This window comes from Leptidea sinapis, chromosome 16 (genome assembly GCF_905404315.1).
Source record: "Leptidea sinapis chromosome 16, ilLepSina1.1, whole genome shotgun sequence".
In the NCBI taxonomy this organism is placed as follows: domain Eukaryota; kingdom Metazoa; phylum Arthropoda; class Insecta; order Lepidoptera; family Pieridae; genus Leptidea; species Leptidea sinapis.
In genome coordinates this window covers 10,504,036-10,527,228 of record NC_066280.1, presented here as the reverse complement: position 1 = coordinate 10,527,228, position 23,193 = coordinate 10,504,036, and the positions used below count along the sequence as shown (strand labels likewise).

General features: G+C 38.0%; 1 protein-coding gene across 1 annotated transcript in view; it reads right to left on the bottom strand.

Moving 5' to 3' along the window:
- LOC126968693 (gamma-1-syntrophin) overlaps positions 1-23,193 on the bottom strand; it is a 50,772-nt gene that overhangs the window by 8,071 nt on the left and 19,508 nt on the right. The window contains exons 3-11 of the mRNA XM_050813751.1: positions 18,256-18,415; positions 13,475-13,600; positions 11,984-12,102; positions 8,466-8,595; positions 6,450-6,520; positions 5,501-5,617; positions 4,090-4,248; positions 3,620-3,859; positions 2,435-2,550 (exon numbers count right to left, since the gene is read on the bottom strand). Coding sequence (XP_050669708.1) covers positions 2,435-2,550; positions 3,620-3,859; positions 4,090-4,248; positions 5,501-5,617; positions 6,450-6,520; positions 8,466-8,595; positions 11,984-12,102; positions 13,475-13,600; positions 18,256-18,415 — 1,238 coding nt within the window. The remainder of the gene's footprint in view (positions 1-2,434; positions 2,551-3,619; positions 3,860-4,089; positions 4,249-5,500; positions 5,618-6,449; positions 6,521-8,465; positions 8,596-11,983; positions 12,103-13,474; positions 13,601-18,255; positions 18,416-23,193) is intronic.

Here is a 23,193-nt window from a genome sequence, read left to right as displayed (position 1 = left end):
ACACTAGAAATAAGGGATTGCTTGTAACTAATTCTAGTAGGCTTCATAAGATACATAATAGCTTTAAGGGTTAATGTATACACTTCTACAATAAAGTCCCAGCCACTGTTCAGGCATTATCTATAAATAAATTTAAATGTTTTATAAAGAAATGGCTCTGTCGTAAATCCTATTACTCCACTGCTGAATATCTAAATGATCGGACAGCCTGGGACTAGATTGTGATTATTTTATAGCGACTGTACAATATTGTATATTTTTATTGAAAAGAGCGCAGAAAAAAGAATGCTGGGAGAGTTTCTTGCGCCGCTTCTTCTCTCTCAGAGCGCCATTTGTTTCCGAAGCGGTAGTAGTATCTAGTAGTATAAGAAATGACATCAAAAAGAATTCTAAAGGAATCAATTTTGAGAAAATAAATGCCTTTTATTGCTGATGACTTCACTTATTTTTAAAGTGAAGCGACGTGCGGATATTGATGACGAGGTAAGCAATGCACTCTCAAAGATAGTGCGTTGGTTTGAGACGAAAAATCTGTACTTAAACAGTAAAAAAACAAAGTGTTTACGGTTCATTACACCAAACACAGCGGAGGTACAAACCAACGTACTTATAAATGACCAGAGATTGGAACTTGTGGACACTACGGTCTTCTTGGGTATCACGTTAGATAAAAGGCTTCAGTGGGGTCCACATATTACCCATCTAGCAGCTAGACTCAGTTCTGCGGCATATGCAGTTAGAAAGATTAGAGAGTACACGAATGTTGCGACCGCTAGATTAGTGTACTTTAGTTATTTTCACAGCATCATGACGTACGGTATATTACTATGGGGTCATGCTGCTGACATTGATATAGTGTTTGCACTGCAAAAGAGAGCTGTTCGTGCTATATATCAGCTTGCTTATAGACAGTCTCTCAAAGAAAAATTTAAAGAAATAAATATTATGACTGTTCATTGTCAGTACATTTATGAAAATTTAATATATGTTCACAAAAATCGTCACCTTTTTGCTCTTAATAGTGATTTTCATTATTATAACACTAGAAATAAGGGATTGCTTGTAACTAATTCTAGTAGGCTTCATAAGATACATAATAGCTTTAAGGGTTAATGTATACATTTCTACAATAAAGTCCCAGCCACTGTTCAGGCATTACCTATAAATAAATTTAAATGTCTTATAAAAAAATAGCTCTGTCGTAAATCCTATTACTCCACTGCTGAATATCTAAATGTTCGGACAGCCTGGGACTAGATTGTGATTATTTTATAGCGATAGAAATGACTGTACAATATTGTATATTTTTATTGATAAGAGCGCAAAAATAAAGAATGCTGGGAGAGTTTCTTGCGCCGCTTCTTCTCTCTCAGAGCGCCATTTGTTTCCGAAGCGGTAGTAGTATCTAGTAGTATAAGAAATGACATCAAAAAGAATTCTAAAGGAATCAATTTTGAGAAAATAAATGCCTTTTATTGGTAAGCCTATATTCACACCACAGTCAAGCTTTATGAGCTGATATCAGTATCGCAGAGCAACAAACGGCATTAAAATTGACTTTCTTAATAGGAAAGAAAGCATACTAAATTGGATTGGGCACAGATAATTGTCGACTGCGTTTATAAGCAAAACTGAATCATTTAGGTACATATTTGATGGAAGGTTTAAAAACGCAGCCTCTACCTTCTATGTAAACATATACACAACTGATTGTTTACATGACACAAGAAGGGAAAACCTAAAAGTCAGTACTGCAATAGCGCTCGTGACTTAAGGAGATAAGATGTCAAGTCTTAGGCTGAGATTTATAAAGCGTTCTTAGACTATGCTCACACTTTACTTACGTTAAACTTAGCTGAGTTTGATAAAACGCAAATATGACTTTTGCATTCTGCTGTTGCGATAAGCAAAAACCCACCTCCAGTTTTACGCAAGAAAAATCTGATTAAGTACGTTCTATAGATTAGGAGTCCTGTAATTTCCCGAGCTACAGTGTCTCTTCAAACAGAAATAAAAATGATTTTTTTATGAAAATAAGGGACCAGACGAGCAGGACGTTCAGCTGATGGTAATTGATACGCCCTGCTTATTACAATATAATGCTGCTCAGGATTCTTTGAAAAAAACCCAAATTTCTGAGCGGCAAAACAATTGCGCTCGTCACCTTGAGATGTTAATGCTGTCTCATTTTCAGTAATTTCATTAGCTACGGCGCCCTTTAGTCCGAAACACAATAATTTACACATAACTGCTTCACGGCAGAAATAGGCGCCGTTGTGGTACCCATAATCTAGCCGGTATTCTGTGGAAAGGAGCCTCCACTGGTAAAAATGATACTTGCATACTAGGGCAGCAGCAAAAGGTCGCTTTGGCAGCAATCTATGCTGCAACAGTGGTGGAGTGACGCGCAGAGCGATATGTAAGTGGCAGGTACCTGTATGCCCAGACAGGTGGCGCCCCTGCGCTACCCTCAGCGAGCGAGAACCCACTGGCCCAGTCCAGCGTGAGGCCGGCAGCGCGCCCCAGGTGCACCACAGTGAACGTCTTCTTCTGCGGACACGACCAGCCATCGTTCATGTGTGTAGTTTTAACAATTATTTATTAATGTAGCTTTTAAAATATAATTGTCTATCAGGTCTTTTGATGACTCATTATCACTCGACCCGAACTTTACTTAGTCTTACCGGAAAACCTGACATTTTAATTATTGTTTGGAACAGTAAAAACCTTAACAATTTGTTGTTTTTTAAAGTGATATCCCTCACCTCTAGGATTAATACACAAATACAATTGTTGAAGGAAGCGTACAAGATTTTATGACGATACGTCACTCGAACAATTAGCTCAGTTGACAGAGCACTGGGACGGAACGCCAGAGGTTTGGCTTCGAGTCCCGTATCATTCATAAAATTTTGTTTGACCTTAAAAAAAATAACAAATTGTTTAGATTTACAAAAGCGACATCTCAAGTCAATTTCCTAATACATATGCAAATATTGGGGTTCAGCAGGTTATCAACTGTAAAGTAGATCCACATGAAGCCTGACAACCTGAGAGTTCTGCAGTAGGTGACAGTAAGCCGCTATTCTACTTCTCATTCTCTTACCCCAAGCCTGATAACCGCGTCAACGACATCAGCGGTCCATGCCGCCTCCAGCCTGAGCAGCTCGTATCGCGTCTCCGTGCTGAAGTACCGTGGCCCCGGCGATGACAGACCCGGGCTGGAACTCTGCAGTAGATAACAGTAGGCCGCTATACTACTGTCTCATTCTCTTACCCCAAGCCTGATAACCGCGTCGACGACATCAGCGGTCCATGCCGCCTCCAGCCTGAGCAGTTCGTGTTGCGTCTCCGTGATGAAGTACAACGGCCCCGGCGATGACATGCGCGGGCTGAAGCTCTGCACTAGGTAACAGTAAGCCGCCATTCTACTGTCTCATTCTCTTACCCCAAGCCTGATAACCGCGTCGACGACATCAGCGGTCCATGCCGCCTCCAGCCTGAGCAGTTCGTGTCGCGTCTCCGTGCTGAAGTACCGCGGCCCCGGATTTGACATGCACGTGCTAAAGCTCTGCAGTAGGTAACAGTTAGCCGCTATTCTACTGTCTCATTCTCTTACCCCAAGCCTGATAACCGCGTCGACGACATCAGCGGTCCATGCCGCCTCCAGCCTGAGCAGCTCGTGTCGCGTCTCCGTGCTGAAATACCGCGGGCCCGGCGGTGACGGCCCAGGGCTGGAGCTCTGCAGAAGGAAGCAGTGCGGCCGCCAGTCTACTGTCTCACTCTCTTTTACAGTGCGGAACATTGTCTGGTAGATCTTGAGGCTTTCCGGACACTTGGTCAACTCGGTGATACTCATCTGTTTGCGAGACAAATATTGTTAAAACTTCGTATGATATACATCCGTCGTATTTTTCTTGCGACGTATACGTCGTTACGATCGTAGGTATACCTCCGATAATATTATAAATATATTCAGATTCAGTATTCAATGTCATTGTCACATGTCAGTTAAGTAGTCACAAAACTGAACAAATATATACGGACGGAATAGGGATCTAACGCTTCTAAAAAAGTTGATGTACTCACGGGCGGTGTGTCATATAGCAGTACGTCGGTGCCCTTGAGCATCAGGAACTTGGGAGTGTAGTTCTGCCAGGGCTGGCCACCGCGCACTTCTCCCTCCTGTACCCAGCCCATGTACTCGATGCGTTCGCCTCGCGGCAGGTGTCGGTTAAATAACTTCATCTGTAACCAGGGTGCATCAAAACGTTATCTCATTATTGTTTTCTAATTATTATAAGGATACAGAGATGCTATCCTTGAACCAGTTTTGCCGAAATGACAGTGACTTGCGTCCAGAACACTTACGATGTAAGTATCATTATCATCATTTGAGCCTGAAGACTTCCACTGCTGGACAAAGGTCTACCCCAAATATAACGCCTACCGGTGGCCTCATCCAACCTATTCCGGCAATCTTGACCAGAACGTCAGTCCATCTTGTGGGGGGCGGGGGCTAACAACACTACGTCTTCCGGTACGTGGTCGCCATTCGTGGAATTTACTGCCCCAACGGCCATCTGACTTCAGTTTCGCAACCAGTAGCAGGCTATGTCGTTGGCTTTGACTTGACTTTGGTTCTCCTGCAGATCTCCTCATTTCTGATTCGATCTCGCAGGAAAACTCCGGGCATAGTCCTATCCATTGCCCTCTGAGCGACATGTAAATATAAGATTTACCAAAAGTTGCCAAAGAGGCTATACGGCGGCGATCAAATTTCAAAAAGTGGTTTTAAGATTAAAATTTCATCATAATACTAATGAAATGAAATAAATCTTTATTGCACACCACAAAATAATTAAATATAACAAAAATCGGGAATACAAACAGCAATAGGCGGCCTTATCGCTTAAAAGCGATTTCTACCAGGCAACCTGTAATGAAGTTGTTTTAGTTGAAAAGATAACAGAATGTGGTGTTATCGATATACATATAATTTAAACATACGCATACAGTAAATAATACCAAGAAAAGAACTAGGTAGTTTTTGACGTCCCATAAGTGATTTTGAATCTTATTTTGAACTAGCTGACCCGGCAAACATTGTTTTGCCATATAAAGTATAATTCACGCGATAGTTTTATAAGTAATAAAATATTGCCTATATTATAGCCTGTACATCATTTTGTTCTATTATCAATAGTTTTTGCAGCGCACGCAAAAATATGTTTTCGATTTTACACCTTGTGTTACAAAATAGCAATTTTATTACGGATCCCTAATTTTGAAAAAAAAAAACAAACACAGCCTTCCTCGATAAATGGACTACCCAACACTGAAAGAGTCATTCAAATCGGACCAGTAGTACCAGAGATTAGCGCGTTCAAACAAACAAACAAACACTGCATTATTGACAAATTCATAAAAAACAGAATTTTATTTATTATGTACAGAATGTCTGTCGGGTCAGCAAGTTACATATATATGAGTCGTGTACCTGTAGATTGGTTAGTCCCATGATGTTGTCGGACACGCTCTTGAGCCAGTGCGACAGTGCGGCAGGCTCGTCCACGTGTAGCACTCCCGAACTCTGCTGCGGTCGCGCGCCACGTACCTACACATGTATACACACACTTTTTCAGGTAGCCCTAACATCGTTCTGCAAACCATTGTTAGTCATTACGATCCGCCGATTCAAAAGGCATTTATGCGGCTTCATGTGCCTGTTTAGTTATAAATACTAACATACACTAAGCACCCCCATTTTGCTAACAATTATTATGGATTTTTTCCGAAATAAATTATTATTATTATTTACTAGTGGGTGGCACCTTTGCACAGGATGCCGGCTAGATTATGGGAACCACAACGGTGCCTATTTCTGCCGTGAAGCAGTTATATGTAGGCATTATTTTGTCTCTATCGGAAGGGCACCGTTGCTAGTGAAATAACTGGGCAAATAAAACTTATGTCTCAAGGTGACGAGCGCAATTGTAGTGCCGCTCAGAATTTTTGGGTTTCTCAATAATCCTGAGCGGCACTGCATTGTAATGGGCAGGGCGTATCAATTACCTTTACTGTCATAAAAAAAACCTACATACATATGTAATACGTGAGACCAGAATTCATGTATAAACTATTAAGATGGATATTACGTTGACTCTGGGAATTCTTAAAATTTGGTATGATGAATCTGAATCTGTATATTGTATATATATATATATGTGAATCTTATTCTATATATTAACAGCTGATATTTATAGGAGCTTTCTGAAGTAGGTTGACCCTATATTACAGATCACAAGAACCTCAACCCTTTATTTCAGGATGATAATTTGAAAAACCCATTCCATATATAACCCCCTATTCCATAAAAATAACTAAACCAAATATAGATTATTATTCTTATTGTTCTAGTATGTATCTATGTGAGTGTTTTAACTGACCTCAAAAGCGCCGGGCCTCAGCTTGTCAGTCCCCGAGACGTAGCGGGTCACATATCCCATCATGAGCGGCACTACAGCAAAAAAGTGTCGCTTACTTGATAAAAAGTTTTACTTCAGTGAAATAAATATATAAATATATATTTTTCTCTCGTAGATAGACGCTCATTTCGCTAAGCGCCCCCGCCGCCCGCACCTGTGTCAATCCCCTTTGTCGTCCCCTTTGTCCCCGCGCCCCTGTACCCCGCAGGCGAGGACTCAGATAAACGGTCGGCCTATAGACGTATAAATTATCTAAGATTCGCACTATGTAATTCGAATTGTTAAGCATATTAGACGCACCATTACGGTTACAAAAAAAAAATTGTCTGAAAATATGTTACAGTCAAGGAAGCGTTCAGAATCACAATAAGGGCGGTTTTACTGTCACGCGAAATTTCATCCGCGTGCGGAGCACCCGCATTCTATTATTGAGCGAAGCGAAGCGAAGCTGAGCGGAGCTCACACCGGGTGATTGATTTCTGTGTAAAATTGTTTCTAGGCCATTTCTGGACCGATTTAAAAAAAATTTAAACTCATAGAAAGCTTTCGAAATTTTCTAGGTTATTATTGAGACAGAATTATGAATTACGACTTAATTCAATTATTATAATTAAAAACAAACATCATTTACAAATTATTCTAAATTAGCACGCCCTATTTATAATATATATTTAAAAATTGATCCGATTGATCAAATCTTGTGTGATTAATTTTGTTTTTGTACACAGACTTAGTTTACCTCGCTTCGCTCAAATCCATCCTAGGCATCATAGTTTTATATATGTATTTACTATCACGTGTACTCGTAAGCGCGCGTAACGCGGATTGGCTGCAGGTGGGACATTGTCTTGCGTGTGGCCAGGAGCGTTCGGAGTAAACGCATGCTGACTAGCGGATGGAAATCCGCGTGACAGGAAAACGGCCCTAAGTAGAAGATGTTAACAAAAAGATCTCTACGGTGAAGGCTGGATATCCCAGCATATTGAAATCCATAGAATTACATAAATTAAATTGAAGTTGGGGTTATCACTTTAAAAAATAAGAATTAATCCACAGAATTAGGGCTTCTTCAACAAAAGTGGGTGAGAAAGGATGAATTAAGCCCTCTTTAGCGAGCTGGTAAGAAGTGTATTGAAGTAAAGTAGTAAAATGTTTTGAAGTAGAGGGGGACTACATATTTTATGCAACTGTTGTGTAAAAGCTAGTCCCAGTAACCATATCATACAAAGGAGTGTTATTATGAAAACGGATGATATAGTGTTGGACTGAAATTCATTACAGCACTCTTTTGAATGATGTAATGGTTATTAGGCCACTGGGTGTTTTAATGTTGGCAATAAGCTAACTGTTTAAGAATCTTTAATAGAGGATTTAAAGCATGGGTGTAGATAATAGTACATTACGATACGAGTGCGCAAAGGTCGCGTTGCTCGTGCGGAATCACCTACGTGCGCACGAGTATCCTATACTATTTTTCCTATTAAGTTGCGCATAGTTCGACCACTACAATTATGATGCGAAGCGACTGATACTTTGACGTTCATTGTCCGTATTGACAAAATGGCAGGATACAAAACACAGAATGCACGTTTTGACAGGTCCATTCCAAACGACAGTTGTATACAAACCGGCGCGAGCAAGAGCGCTCGGGCTCGGGGAGACAGTGTCGCTCGCACGTGTTAATGCGAAGAGAGTGCCAGAGATGGCGTGCGCATATACACCTTGTAATCGCTCGTATACTCTTATACATTCCCGCACGCTCTTGTCAACGGGAAAGTGGTACTTTGCGGACGCAAATGCATGCGCAAAATTGAACTTTGCGCACTATAATAGGAAAACATTTTAACAGTATTTTAATACCTTAGGCTCAAAATATTACAGCCACCCCTAGTGTATATGTGACTTGTGTCCCTATCAGGCTACTGAATGAGCACCGATCGCTGCACCCAATTCGAGCAATATATGAAGTGAGCTTACCTGACACTATGTCCACCCACTCCCTGGTGCCCTCGTGTGCGGGATGCAAAGGGTCTGCGGCCGACGTGAGGGAGGACGCGCGAGAAGTTCGTGCGCTGCCTTCTTCGCACTCTCCCTCACTCCAGCCACTCTGCGTATTTATGTATTTAATTAAAGACCACCACCATAGGATACGGTATACCGCACCATACGTATACGTATCACTCCTTAAAAACATATACAATAGTCAAAAAATCGTATACCTGAACATACAGATGAACACAACACAAGACAAAATTTATAAGAAGATACTATATTTATTGAAGTAGGCATTACTTTGCGGAAAACCATAATTATACAAATGATTTGTGATTTCTTTAGTGTTAATTCCGCCAATATTTGTTTTTAAACAATTCGACACGTGTTTCGTCGCTACACTAGGCATCCTCAGGACGTGTTGTCTCGCCAAAATCTGGCACGAGACTTGTTTAAAAACAAATATTGGCGGAATTAACACTAAAGAATACTTAAATCATTTGTTTAGATACTATATTGTCAGGTTGTCAAGTATTTCTAAAAGTGTGTCAATTTATCTTAAAAGTAATAAATAATTGACTTTGAAGAAATTAGTGTAATTGTTGCAATAATTTATTATATGGGAGCGACTATTTAAGCCACAGGCAGCCCGACCAGAAATACTGTTACAATAAAATAACAAAGAAATTGAAATCATTTAATTTAAACAATCTTCACTTCACTGTAACACAAAAGGATAGGCAAAGGGTTCAAGCCCGTACAGCCGTATTCGTTATTTAATAACTAATTGTCAAAGCCATCGTTTTTAAAAAATTGTTCTTCCTAAAAACGTAGAATAGCACGAGGAATAAATCATTTTAATGATTATTGCTGCGTTAGGCCAAAGAAGTATAACTTCTTGCGTGCATGCATTAGTACACACATACTTTTTTTAATTAATTTTTGTTTCCGAGCCATGGATGTTTATGTATTTATGTATGTCTTAGTAAGTATATTGTATTAAATATATCGTTGTACTCAAAGCACAGGCTATGCCTAGTTTGGGGCAAGATAATTTGTGTAAAAGTGTGTCAATATTATTATTATTTAAGGACCACCAGGTCAAAGTTAAATAAACTTTATTCAATTAGCCTTAAATTAAGCGGTTTTGAATAGTCACTACAATTATTTCTTTTTAAATTACTGAGTCTACCATATGTTCGGATGAAGTAGAGCTCGTGAGAAGAATATACAAGAAACTCAACGGCCACTGTTTTTAATCAATAGAGTATTTCACAGTGGCTGTAATATACAAAACAAATTAGTGTGTAAGGTGTTTCATACAATATATGATTTGTGTTAGTTGAAAAAGTTTCAAATAAATACCAAATCTTAATATATATAAATTACGTGAGACGTTGTTTGTCCGCGATGGACTCCTAAACTAATGAACGGATTTTAATGGGGATAACTTCATGGAGTGCAGTTTAGACCAACTTGAGAGATAGGATACTTTTTACTTCGATTTGGGACCCATAATTATTTTTATTTGCAATTTTTGTTTTGCATGGACATCTTTTCTATGAGAGAATTTAGTGACGCACGGTTCGACAGTTCCGCTGTGAAACAATTTCATTATAACAACGCATACGTTACGAAATAATTATAGATGTTTTGAAATATTATTGTCATATTCCTATAAAACTGTATTTTTTTTATTATCTACAGAACAACGTCTGTCGGGTCAGCTAGTATTTAATAAAAAGTAATAAAGAATAAACTGTATAAATATAAATTATCGTATAATGGATGCATCAACCTTTAGAGCTTGAATTCATTGTTTGTGTAAGGATGCTTCGAGAACATGATGGTCATGTTAGTAATTGCATCGTACAAATACGCTGATTTTTTTACTGTAGTGTACTGACATCTAGTCTTAACAGAGTATGTGTTAACTATCATTGTCACTGTCACGACATCGACAGTGACATTAACAGTGAGTGGTATATAAGGAATGCACAGTACAGCGGAAGGCCAGTTCTAATCGGATATTGGTTGCGTGCGAACGTGTCCGGGTGTAGTGCTACATAGTAAAGATTAGTTGTTTCACTCGTGAGCAAACGAGGAACATTACATTTACTATAACAGGTCGGTCGTGTCAGTACTTTTAAATCGTATACAAAAATCAAAAAAATCGTGTAGGTTCCTGTACTTACAGGACATACTAAAAATAAAATTCAAATGTCGTCGAAACTTAAACTTCAAATATCGTCGTATATCAGGTTATAAGGTATTTCTTAAATCGTGTCAATGTATCTCAAAAGCTATCAATAAATACTTGAATTTGAAGAAATTAGCGTAATTGTTGCAACGGCTTATTTCAATTCAGAAATATGCGAGCGAATATTTACGCCACAGACAACCCGACACATCCTTTAAAAATGTATATACTAGAAACACTCTTACAATAAAACAAAAAGCGTGTGTGTGTGATTTTAAAACCACGATACAAGTGAAACCTTTTTTCACAAAATGACATATTAATAACAGCATTATAATCGAGAGAACATATCACTTTACTGTTTTTAACCAGTCTGTGACTTGTAATAGTTATTTATGCAACTGCTGTGTAATAAGGGGTATTAAAACACGAATGTGGATGATAATAGTATCACATGAGTGTTTTAATACCTAATTATGAACAGTTGCATACAAGACTTTATCTACACCCAGAATATGAATCCTCTAAAGGATTCTTGGAAAAGTTAGCTTACTGCTAACATTAAAACACCAGTCCTAGTAGTAACATAATATCATTCATTACTGACTATATACAAATAAACTAAGTATTAATGAAACAATTATTTATTTTAGTAGTAATTTACATTTTGTATATTGCAATAATTAAAATTCACTCGAATATAATGTTCTTTTGCAGCGTTAAAAATGAATCGCTCATTTTTTGTAAACAAAACAACAAAAATATTGAAGAAAAATGGCGGGGATTCGAATAACCTACTTTTTTTACGGCGCGCGACGTTCTGGCAGTGTGGAACGCGTGTAAACGAAAATGTTCTTTTTTTGAAATTCATACAGATACCACGTATCGAGCAGTAAGAATGTGGCTGTCTGTTGAAACTCTTTGCGCATGAAGGGATCGAAAAATAAAACATAGTGTTGTTATGAAATTCAGTACAACATTACAACACTCATTTGGATGATGTAATGGTTATTAGAACATTGGGTGTTTTAATGTTGGCAATAAGCTAACTGTTTCAGAATCTTTAATAGAGGATTTAAAGCATGGGTGTAGATAAAGCTATAAACATTAAAATCATATTCACGTTATGATTTTCTGACTAAATCCATCTATTGACGGTGCGGTCAGCTGAAGACTTCATCCTAGTCCTATCCTAGATATAATAAGACATGGCATTGTTGAGCCGTGTTTTGAATCAAGGCAGAATTTGCTAACATTCTCTTGCTTGGCAACAATTCTTATGCCCACTAGCATTGTGACGCACCTGCCATCCACCGTTGGTTTCGATCTTCTCGGAGTTGCAGTTGTCGTCGAGGGTACCACGTACGTGCGGGGAGGGATGCTCATCACCGGTACTGCTATCTGTATCAGAGGCGCCCTCCGCTGCACCAATAAAAACACCCACATTTATTATAAACAAGTTATGCCTACTACTCGGTTAAGCCTCTTATTGGACTTTGCCGAGTAGTAGGCGTTATAAGCTTATGCCTGTTCCTGGTGTTAACATTATGGTTATGACAGTTTCTAGCAAAATTCACGTGCCTATGAACATACATTACATTATCAAGAATATATTGAGAAGCAACAGTCAAGATGTTAATCTCTTTAAATTTTGCTCTCAATGATTCTTTAGGACCTAGGTTATAAATAGCGCGAATAGCCCTATTCTCCAACACAAATATTGTATTAATATCGGCAGCGTTGCCCCATAGCAATATACCATAAGGACATAATACTATGGAAATAACTAAAGTAGTAACGTATGCTGCAGAACTTAGTCTGTTTGCCAATACTTCAATATGTAATTTCCCATTGTAATTTGGAATCCAGAATAATGCCAAGAAATATAGCAGATTCCACCGGTTTATGCTTCGGTATATGCTTCTACAATATGATCAAAGAAAATGTACAAAGCAAATGTGTTACGAAATTTAAAAGAATTGTTAAAAAATGCTTGTGTGGAAAAGAAAGTTCAATAAGTGATTTTTAAATCCTATTTTGAATAAAAATATTTGTATTTGAATTAAAATGTTTCAACCTTTATTCCCAATTAATTCGGGCCAAAAATGCTGATACTGGTGTGCGCCAGACCAGAGATGACAGCAATACTCCATGTGTGGCCGGACCTGCGCTTTGTAGAGCGCTAGAATGTGGGACGGCTTGAAGTATTGCCGTGCTCTATTAATTATTGGCTTAACAAAAGTGCGTAGGTACAATCCTAGAACACTCGGTGATGCGGTGAGAGTGGGTTTGCGGCGGTATCACTTACAATTAAGTATACCATACGCTGCTTTTTTGTACTCCTCTTCTACAAAAAATCACAGCAACTGAATGAGTACATCCATCTAAATAAATTGTGTTAATTATATACACAAACAAGAAACGAGATCGTATCAGAAATGAGGACATCTTGCAGATGATTGCATAACTGAAGCGGCAGTGGGCATGGCACCTAGTTCAACGGACAGATGGCCGGTGGGGCAGAAGATTCCTCGAATGGCGACCACGTAACGGAAGACGCTGTGGTGGTAGGCCCCCCACAAGATGGACCGACAATCTGGTCAAGATCGCCGCAATACGTAGGATGAGGGCAGCGCAGGACCGGTCGTCGTGGAGATCTTTGGGGGAGGCCTTTGTCCAGCAGTGGACGTCTTCCGGCTGATAATGATACACACAAACGCTAAATGAGTGCTCGGCAGTCGGCGCCATAGCGGCCGTAAAAACGAAGTAAGTGTGAACGTAATAGATGACACACCTTGCTTCTGCAGGAAGGGCGTAGCGGCGCGATAGTGCTTCACGGTGAGGACGACGATATCGCCCGCGTTACGCAGGATATTCACCGCGTCGTCGTGTTTGCACGCCGTTATGTACTCTCCATTCACTGCAATAAGTATTATATTCGTTGTATATATTTTAATCAATTAATTTTTCAAAGTTGCACAATCATTATTATTTAAATCTTGTTTGCTGGACGGTGGAAGACAAAATATTCTGTGTGTATCTGTACATAATACGTAGGAAACGGAACTGACTCTTTTGAATGTGGAATAGAGATGATCGGACATTACGATTTGGTAGGCAATTAAGATTTATATACCTAGTCTTGCCATAAATACTGAAACATGAAAAAAAAATTAAATTGCAAATAACATTTATTACTTAGACAATGTGTTAGTTTAATACATAAATATAAAACATAAAACGCTTATTCGAAGTGGTCTCCATTGGCTGCAATACAGTCCTTTAAACGTTGAGGCCAGATATCAATAGAAGCACGCACTCTTTTCATGGGAAAATTCTTCACTACCAATGGTACGGATTGTTTAAGAGACTCCAAATTATCATGGCGTTAAAGGCCTACTCTCTAAAACTGACCATAAATCATAATCCAGCGGATTTAGATCCGGACTAGACGACGGCCAGTCTTCAGCTCTGATGAAGTCCGAAACGTTCGTTTCCAACCAAGACTGCGTAGACCGAAATTTATGTCTGGGGGCCGAATCTTACTGGAAGGACCATTCTTGGTTATTGAACATACTGTTGTTAAGGCTATTCTATTCTCAAAAATGGAATCATGATATACTTGTGCCGATATTTTCATACCTTTTTCACAAAAGTATGGCTCAGTCACTCCTTCATAGCTAATAAATCCCTACTAAATTATCACTGAAGTCGGATAGTGCCCACGTTGTACTCTTTCGACTAATTGGGAAGCTTCCTTAGAGCTTTGAACATGAATACGGTTATATTGTTTGATAAAATATTGCTCAATTGTAAAAAAAATCTCATCCGTAAATTTTTTTTTCTTCTTCTTTATGTAACGCTTCAGTAGTTGTTTCAAGTTTACCACCCTATTCTTATTTAGATTATCAGTTAAGAAATGACCAGTACGTCTCTTATAGGCTTCAAGTCCTCTGGTACACAAACATATTACTAATACCAAGCGTATGGAGAGTTTTAAAAACGTACTAACGTACTAAAATTAGTTATGAAAATACCTCTCCTCTCCGCTTTGGTGGATACAGGCTTGATGTATTGATATTTTTGTGTCAGCACACTTTTTTTGTGTTAAAACACTTCGAAAGTCATAATAAATCATCGCTCTAGAATTTTCTCGAGTCAATTCCATTTTCTCAACGACTAAACGAGTTTGAAAAGACCTTGTGACAAGACCGAGAATCTTCTTTTAAATAAATGGTATTCGATTTTTAAAACCAAGGAGTTTACAATCAAAAAGCTTTTAATATGACAGGAACAGTGGAAATATTCCATTCCCGATACTTTTAGTGCAGCCCTCGTACTACAAAAAAAACCATTCGAATTTGTACTAATATCATAGTTGAAAGCGTCAGTTGTGGGACGCTCGAGTGTCGCGTCGACCGTTGAGCGACAGTAGAGCGCTCTCAACTTGTGCCGGAGCTCATTATCTTGACCTAATTCCACTTCATCCATTCAATGCCTTCATAATTGACATTCAATAGTATATTAATGATAAAGTTTATATTCTGCCATCGGATGGCGTGTTTCAAAATTCAATGTCCGGACGACCGAGACTTGCGGAGATACGGCAAGATAGAAAAGGAAAGCGTACCTATTGTAACTGTAACTGATTTTGATTCACAAGTTGAAAAACGGTTACACACGCTTGGCAAGCTCCATACTATCCTACTCCGTATCCTTTGAATATTAAACTACTAGCAAACACGCATATTGACAAATATAACTGGTCATGCATCATTGGGCTGGCATGTCGATAAACGCCTAAGAGCGCTTTCACACTACGTCCGATCGGAGTCCGATCCGTGTGCGTGAAAACACGGTCCGGAGTAGTCGTAGAACTATTTCTATGGTAGTTTACGAACTATTACCCGGTTTCGTCATCCGATTTCTTTCCGTCAACCGATAATCTCCGTTTCGGAGAAGATTATTGACGGACCGAAGTAGTCATAGTATTATTTGTATGAACGCTCGCGCACTGCGTCCGATCCGAATCCGAATTACAGGAATATGTAGTGTTGATCCATCTTCATTAGTACTTGTGAACAGTAATAAATATTGCCTGATCAAGAACTGAGTTTTACTTACCTTTATGTGACTGCAAGCATTTCTTCTGGCAGTATAGATTGTCTACATTTTTTTTTATGGAATAGGAGGACAAACGAGCGTACGGGTCACCTGGTGTTACGTGATCACCGCCACCCACATTCTCTTGCAACACCAGAGGAATCACAATAGCGTTGCCGGCCTTTAAGGAAGGTGTACGCGCTTTTTTTGAAGGTACCCATGTCGTATCGTCCCGGAAACACCGCACAAGGAAGTTCATTCCACAGCTTTGTAGTACGAGGAAGAAAGCTCCTTGAAACCGCACTCTGGAGGACCGCCACACATCCAGTTGGTGGGGATGATATCCTAACTTGTGGCGTGTCGTGCGAAGGTGGAATTCCGCGGCAGGAATCAGGTTAAACAGCTCTTCGGAACACTCCCCGTGATAAATGCGGTAGAAGATCCAGCCGTTCACAGAGCACTGGGTCCCTTTTAGGATCTTATCGCAAAATATTATCTTTTATGTGATGTAAAATAAAATCAAAAATAGACACACTCATTCGGTAGCAGTTATAAAATTTCCTGTCGTAAAAGTGCCAAAAAGTGGCCCCTGGATTGCTTGAAATTGGATCAGAGATAGAGATATAGATATATAGAGAGATAGAGATGGAGAGACAACTAGTGCGTAAGCAATATCCTAATTCGGTCGGATATTTCTAGACCCTGATCGGACGTTGTACGAAAGCGCTCTTACGGCCGTTCCCAATATTCAGTCTATCGCTTACTTGAGATAAAAATCGAAACAATCGTTGACATTTCTGTACCAATAAACTTATCGACGGTAACTCACCTTATCCGCACTCGCTGTCTGATAATGGGACGACGTGTAGCTTACCAGCGATAGAAGTTTGTATGGAAATTGCAATTCACGCGTCCCAATATAAGGCGATAAGAATGACTTATCGGGTATATTGGGACAGCTTGAGATTATTGACAGCTCATTACTGACTTCTACTGTCAGTTAGTAATTTATCTCTTTCTGTAGATAGAATATTGGTTAGTCTATGGTTCAAACAATTCCGTCATCAGGTTATCTCGTAACAGACAGATGCAGTGTGTCGACACCGCGGCCCGCCATCACAAGATAACAGTGGTTGCGTGCGGCGTGATGCAATAAATACAGTCTGTTGTATATTTTAAGTCGAGCGCAACTCGGAAGTGATTACGAAGAATATTTCATTACGTATTTTGAATTTTATAAAACAAATAAACATTTTGTTTTGGCGGCCATTTTGAAATTGTCAATGTATGCGTTAACTAGTGGTTGAATATTCAATATAATAATAATAATAATGACACACTTTTTACACAAATTATCTTGCCCCAAATTAAGCATATATATAGCCTGTGTTATAAATACATTTAAACATCCATGACTCGGAAACAAACATCCATATTCATCATATAAATGCTTGCACCTACCGGGATTGGAACCCGGGACCTCTAGCTTAGTAGGTAGGATCGCTAGCCACTCGGCTATACAGGTCATCTAATATGCTAAAGACTTAATGGTAATGCGTGGCTGACCGTTTACGACAAGTCGATCAAGGTCGGTTATAGTATCAATAGATTCACTTATATTTACTATCATGCTGTATCTCCGATAGAGATTCTCTTTCTCTTGGAAGCTTTGCTGATGTATGGTGTGTACACATGTCGCTTTGTACATCTATATATATAATGAAAATGGTCTTTGTTTGAAGCTCAATCACGCCTAAACCACTGATCGTATCGACATGAAACTACCACCGTTCGATACAAAATTTATCCTAGATGGTTTATGGCTACTAATTTTTTTATTGTATTTGTAATAGGGTGAATAAATTTTAATTTATTTCCTTTTAAAATTCGTGCAACGAAGCGGGCGGGAAGGCTAGTACATACATTGATAAAAACGCCAAAATTTCTTTGTAGAGCAAGAAATGAATATATATAATACTAGCTGACCCAGCAAACGTTGTATTGCCAAATAAAGTAATAAAAAAAAATGTAATAAGTATATAAAAATTTTGCGGCATAAAAAATAGATGACGACCGATTCTCAGACCTACCAAATATATCGTACATAAAATTTATTGTACTACAATAATCATTATATTCGATTGCCATCTTGCAACCCTATTGCTGATCTGTGCATGGAACAGAATAATATAAAAATAGCCAAAAATAGGGGTTGATCGTAGAGGTTGATGTAACATAAAAAAATAAAAATAAAAAATTATGTCAAAAAAAATAAATTTAGGGGTTTTACCTACCTATACCATTTAGGGGGATGAAAAATAGATAGTAGCCGATTCTCAGACCTACTGAATATGCATATAAAATTTGGTAAAAATCAGCCGTTTCGGAGGAATAAGGTAACTAACATTGTGACACGAGAATTTTATATATAAGATGAATTAGGAAATTTAGATCGCGCCGATCTTGTGGTACCTTTGATGACGGCGTCACCCACGAAGAGCTGTCCAGTTTGATCGGCCGCCTGGTCCTTATATATCTTGGAGATGAGGATGGGCAACTTGTGCTCGGAGCCACCTTTGATGCTCAATCCCAACCCACCCACCTTCTGCCGCGTTATCTGCACCATACGCTCCTGCCAACAACACAAACGTAACACTATCACCATTTGGAATACTATATTATAAAAAATAATATCAAATGATGGAACTTATGAGTAATTGAGGGTACTATTAAAAATGGCAAAGAGTTACGAAGCGTAAAACATATTTAAAAAAAAGCAATTCTGTGGTTTTATGAAACCACGATGCAAGTAAAACTTTTTGGTCACAAAATAACATATTAATTAATAATATCATCAAAATAAAAAATGTGTGTTTGTACTTATGTATACACGCAAGAAGTTATACTTCTTTGGCGTAACAAAGCAAAAATCCTTAAAACTATTTTCTCTACCTTCTATTCTACGTTTGTAGAAAGAACAATATTGTAAAAATCTTGCAACGATAGCTTTGAAAATTAATTATTAAATAATGAATACGGCTGTATGGGCTCGAACCCTTTGCCTGTTATAATAATGGACGAAGAAACCAAAAAAAAAATAACCAATGTCGCAAACGTCAGCAAATTTTAGGAACCAACTTCAACCTGTTATCTTTGTGTTACAGTGATGCGCTCGCATCTTAAAATTTCACTCTCATCATTTTCTCATAACACACCTAAAGAAGTATAACTTCAAAAACAATTTTATGTATAATATTATGCTTTACTTATTCATTAAATAAAAATATAGTGCAAAAAAACCCCTTGCCAGATGTGGGGTTCGAACTAAAAGGCGTTAGACCAGTCGGCCAAACTGACTTAAAAGCAATACTTAGTTGAAATTAATGATTCGATTTTACCCCTACTGGCTGCGGCAGCTGTAATGCGACATACCATAGATAGACGAAAAGATTTGAGACGATTGAATAAAAGTTTCATCTTAAAATTTAAGGAGCTATAAATAAAACAGTATCATTGAAAAGGGGTGCACTTAGGGGTAGATATATATATATATTGGTTTTTATGGTAAAAGTATTTATTTACTTAAGGTACTAAACTTATCTATGACACTTGCTAAATAACTATAATTAATGGTTCTACTGGTGAGTACGCGGATCTCTAATATTAGTTGATTAAAATTGTTACTCGGACCAGTCCTGTAATGGTTATAGGCAAATGGTTAATGGTAGGACCGGACCGATCAACGGTTACTCGCGTACTGCATCTCTACTATGCATTGGTAATAATGGTTTAAATGGTTACTCGGACCGGTCCTGTAATGGTTAAAGACAAATGGTTAATGGTAACTAGGACCGGACCGATCAATGGTTACACGCGTACTGCATCTCTACTAAGCATTGGTATTAATGGTTAAACTGGTTACTCGGGCCGGTCCTGTTATGGTTAATGGTAACTAGGACCGGCCCGATCAAGTCACCCGCGTACTGCCTAACTAAAGGCAACACATGGTTATAAGTAATTAATATTATCTACTAAGCAATATTTGTAATATAATGCTGTTCGATGGATTTACTTCGGACAATCATTGAACTGATATAGTGAGCCAGAGCTAAGTAGTCTAAGCAAGTGCTTAGACCATGTAATTATCATAGCTGTAGATATCTGGACATATTTTGTCATGATAAGTGCCTTGCCTTTCTATAAATTGTAACTGCAGTCTTAAAAATGAAGGTATAAAAAAACATGTGTTAGATTAGACCATAGTTTCTCAACCTTATTTTGCTCATCGCCCACTTTGAGAATATGTTTTCTTCTAGAGTATTTTCATGTATTTTTTTGCCTTTTTAGACTATATTTTTTAATCTACCCACGCCCCATCTGCGCCATCTCAATGCCCCCTAATTTTCTCTGGGTCCGAAACTGCCCCCCCGAAAGTCTCAAACGCCCACAAGTGGGCGTTATCGCCCACGTTGACAACCTATGGATTAGACAGACAGAGCAATTCACACGTGGTAGAGGTGAAACCTTCAAAAGATTTGGCTTCAAGATAATGAGACGAATTTAGACGAATTTAGTAATGATCATAGTAATACAAAGTTCGCTATTTTACATTTTATTCGTAACTATATATTACATAGATTTATTCAGACTCAGAGCTTGCATATGAAGTGCTGGTACATGTTGCTAGGATGACACATTATTTCAACCGTTCTGAAAGACATAACTATTACCTCTGCCATACTTATGTTCTTCTGGTTTCTATGTAGAATATATTAAGGTATACTCGCGTCATACATAAGACAATATCTTCTTCAACTATGATCGCCTGGTACCAAAACACCGTATAATGCTTTCTATCTCACTTTTATTTTATGTTTCTGTCTTCTTTTACTGGGTCGCTTTTTCGTTTCATCGACTTTTATATTTTTTTTGAGGAAGTTTTCACTTCAACAAAAAAAATAGTTTCTTTACACAAATTCTAAACAACTTAATTAAACTGTGAATCAAAAAACATTGCGTGCGTACAAAGTACACATGTCAGAAGTGAAACCTGCATGGTGCATGAACCTCGAAACTGCATATGAATTCCTGGTACGTGTTGCTAGGATGACACATGATTTATGTAGTAATACGTCGTGCGCTTGGAGTCAGAACATATTAAGGTATACTTGCGCCATACTTAAGACAATCTCTTCTTTAACTATATCGCCTGGTACCAAAACATTGCATTATGCTTCCTATCTCATTATCTCCCATGTTAAATATTATGAATTTATGTGACTGCTCTTTTTACTGTCACTTTTTCGTTTCATCGACTTTCAAATCACAACAATGATAAAGAAGTTTTCACTTCAATAGTATGCATATTTCTGTCTCATTCTTTGCCGGCTTCATCCTACACATTTTTGTATTTGTGTCTCTTACCTGTCGATTTTCCGTTGCATCCGGTTTGATATCACCACGATTCTAAAGAAGTTTCACTTCAAAAACACTCGTGAATTATATTTTGAAATTAACTTTATTTAAATCGGCTTTACTAACGAACGTCGGTGTTGCTACCGACTAATTTGGACCATTCGGAGGTCCTTACTATTATTATGTGGACATTGTGACTATTATTGGACACCAATAGTGACACCTAAGTTTTATTCCTAAAGTCGAGGTACGTGGTCAAATTGACCGAGTGTGAGACGGGGCGTTACAACGACCTCAGTGACATTCACCATTTTAAAATATTTATTATTATTATGTTTTAACCATAGATAATTTATACGTCTAGACAACAGACTGGCAGCTGTGAACACGTCGAAAAATAGCGCGAACTGTCAACCTCTATTTCCAGCAACGCAACCTTAACCTGTGGATAACGGTGTGGGTTCTCACTAAAATTAATTTAATATCTACTTTAATTTGAAATTGTAAAATGTATTGTGTGAACTGTTTGTTGTCCCTAAGAAATAAAATAAAATAAAAATAACGCACGCATACTAACACAAATTGACTATGTGTAAAACGTAAAACCAACGTAATAAGCCTGGCCTATTATCATGCGTTGCCTACCAGAAAGAGGCTCTATCTAGACGTATCAATTATTTAAGGTTATTAACAAATCCATAAAATCCTGCGTTTTTTTATTCAAAATAGGATTTAAAATCACTTATTGAACGTCAAAAACTACCACCCATTCAAAAGAGACTGCCTCAGACCTGAAAAGAATGGGCTCAAGAAACTCAGCGGACTTTTTTTTTAAATATAAAATATGGATTAAAATGTGATATCGTACAATAAACATTTATAATTTAAGAGCCTGAGGGTGTTCGCTTTATTCCCCGTCCGTGGTGTCTTTAAGAAAATTGTTTATGCTATAGTAACCTTTCCCACACAAACGTTTTTTAACAATTCTTTTAAATTTCGTAACACATTTGTTTTGTACATTTTCTGGGATCAGATTGTAGAAGCATATACATCGCCCAACTAAAAGACTTACTTACTCGACCCAACCGAGTAGTAGGCATAACATGTTTATGTTTGTTCCTAGTGTTAACATTATGAATGTCACAGTTTCTAGAAAATTGCTCAATATGCTTATGAACATACAGAACATTATCAAAAATGTATTGAGAAGCAACAGTCCAAATGTTTATTTCTTTAAATTTTTCTCTGAATGATTCTTTAGGACCTAGGTTATAAATCGCGCGAATAGGCCACTTCTGCAGCACAAAGATGGTATTAATATCGGCCGCACTGCCCCATAACAATATACCATAGGACATAATACTATGAAAAGTCGAAAAAATGTCTATCGGATCAGCTAGTTAAGTAATAAAAATATAATTGTAGAGTTTTGATTGTAACATAACAACTATCGTATCAGATGCAAAGCTATTACAAAGAGAACGCGTTTAACAAAGTATACAGACTCGCGCTATCCAAGCCACGACCCAACAACATTAAGGCCCGGACTGACTAAGATTGTAAACTCTACAACCAACCATACAATATTTGTATTCATCATGTGGGTATTCCGAAAATGGGCATTTATTTTACTGATTTTCTTTTATTTATTCAAAATTTACACATGAAATTTAAAAAAAAAATCGGTTTAAGTTTTAGAAAAGTACTAATTCTAGTAAATTCTTTAAAAAAAAGAATGTTGTTATAGCTGAAAATTCGGAGATTTTTGACTCTAAATTTTTTATTGGATATTTCAAATTATATAATAATATACTATTTGGCTCAAAATTTTCTTTAAGTCCGTCTTTGTGTAAAGTATTTTTTGCGTCGTAATATTTTCATTGCGTTATGTTGTAATCGAGTCTCTAAGAAACCAAATTTTGTGGATATTGAGGTGTGACCGCGCCTTAAGGCTCCGGAACGGGCGGAGATCTTGCTGTGCACTTTTAAAATGAA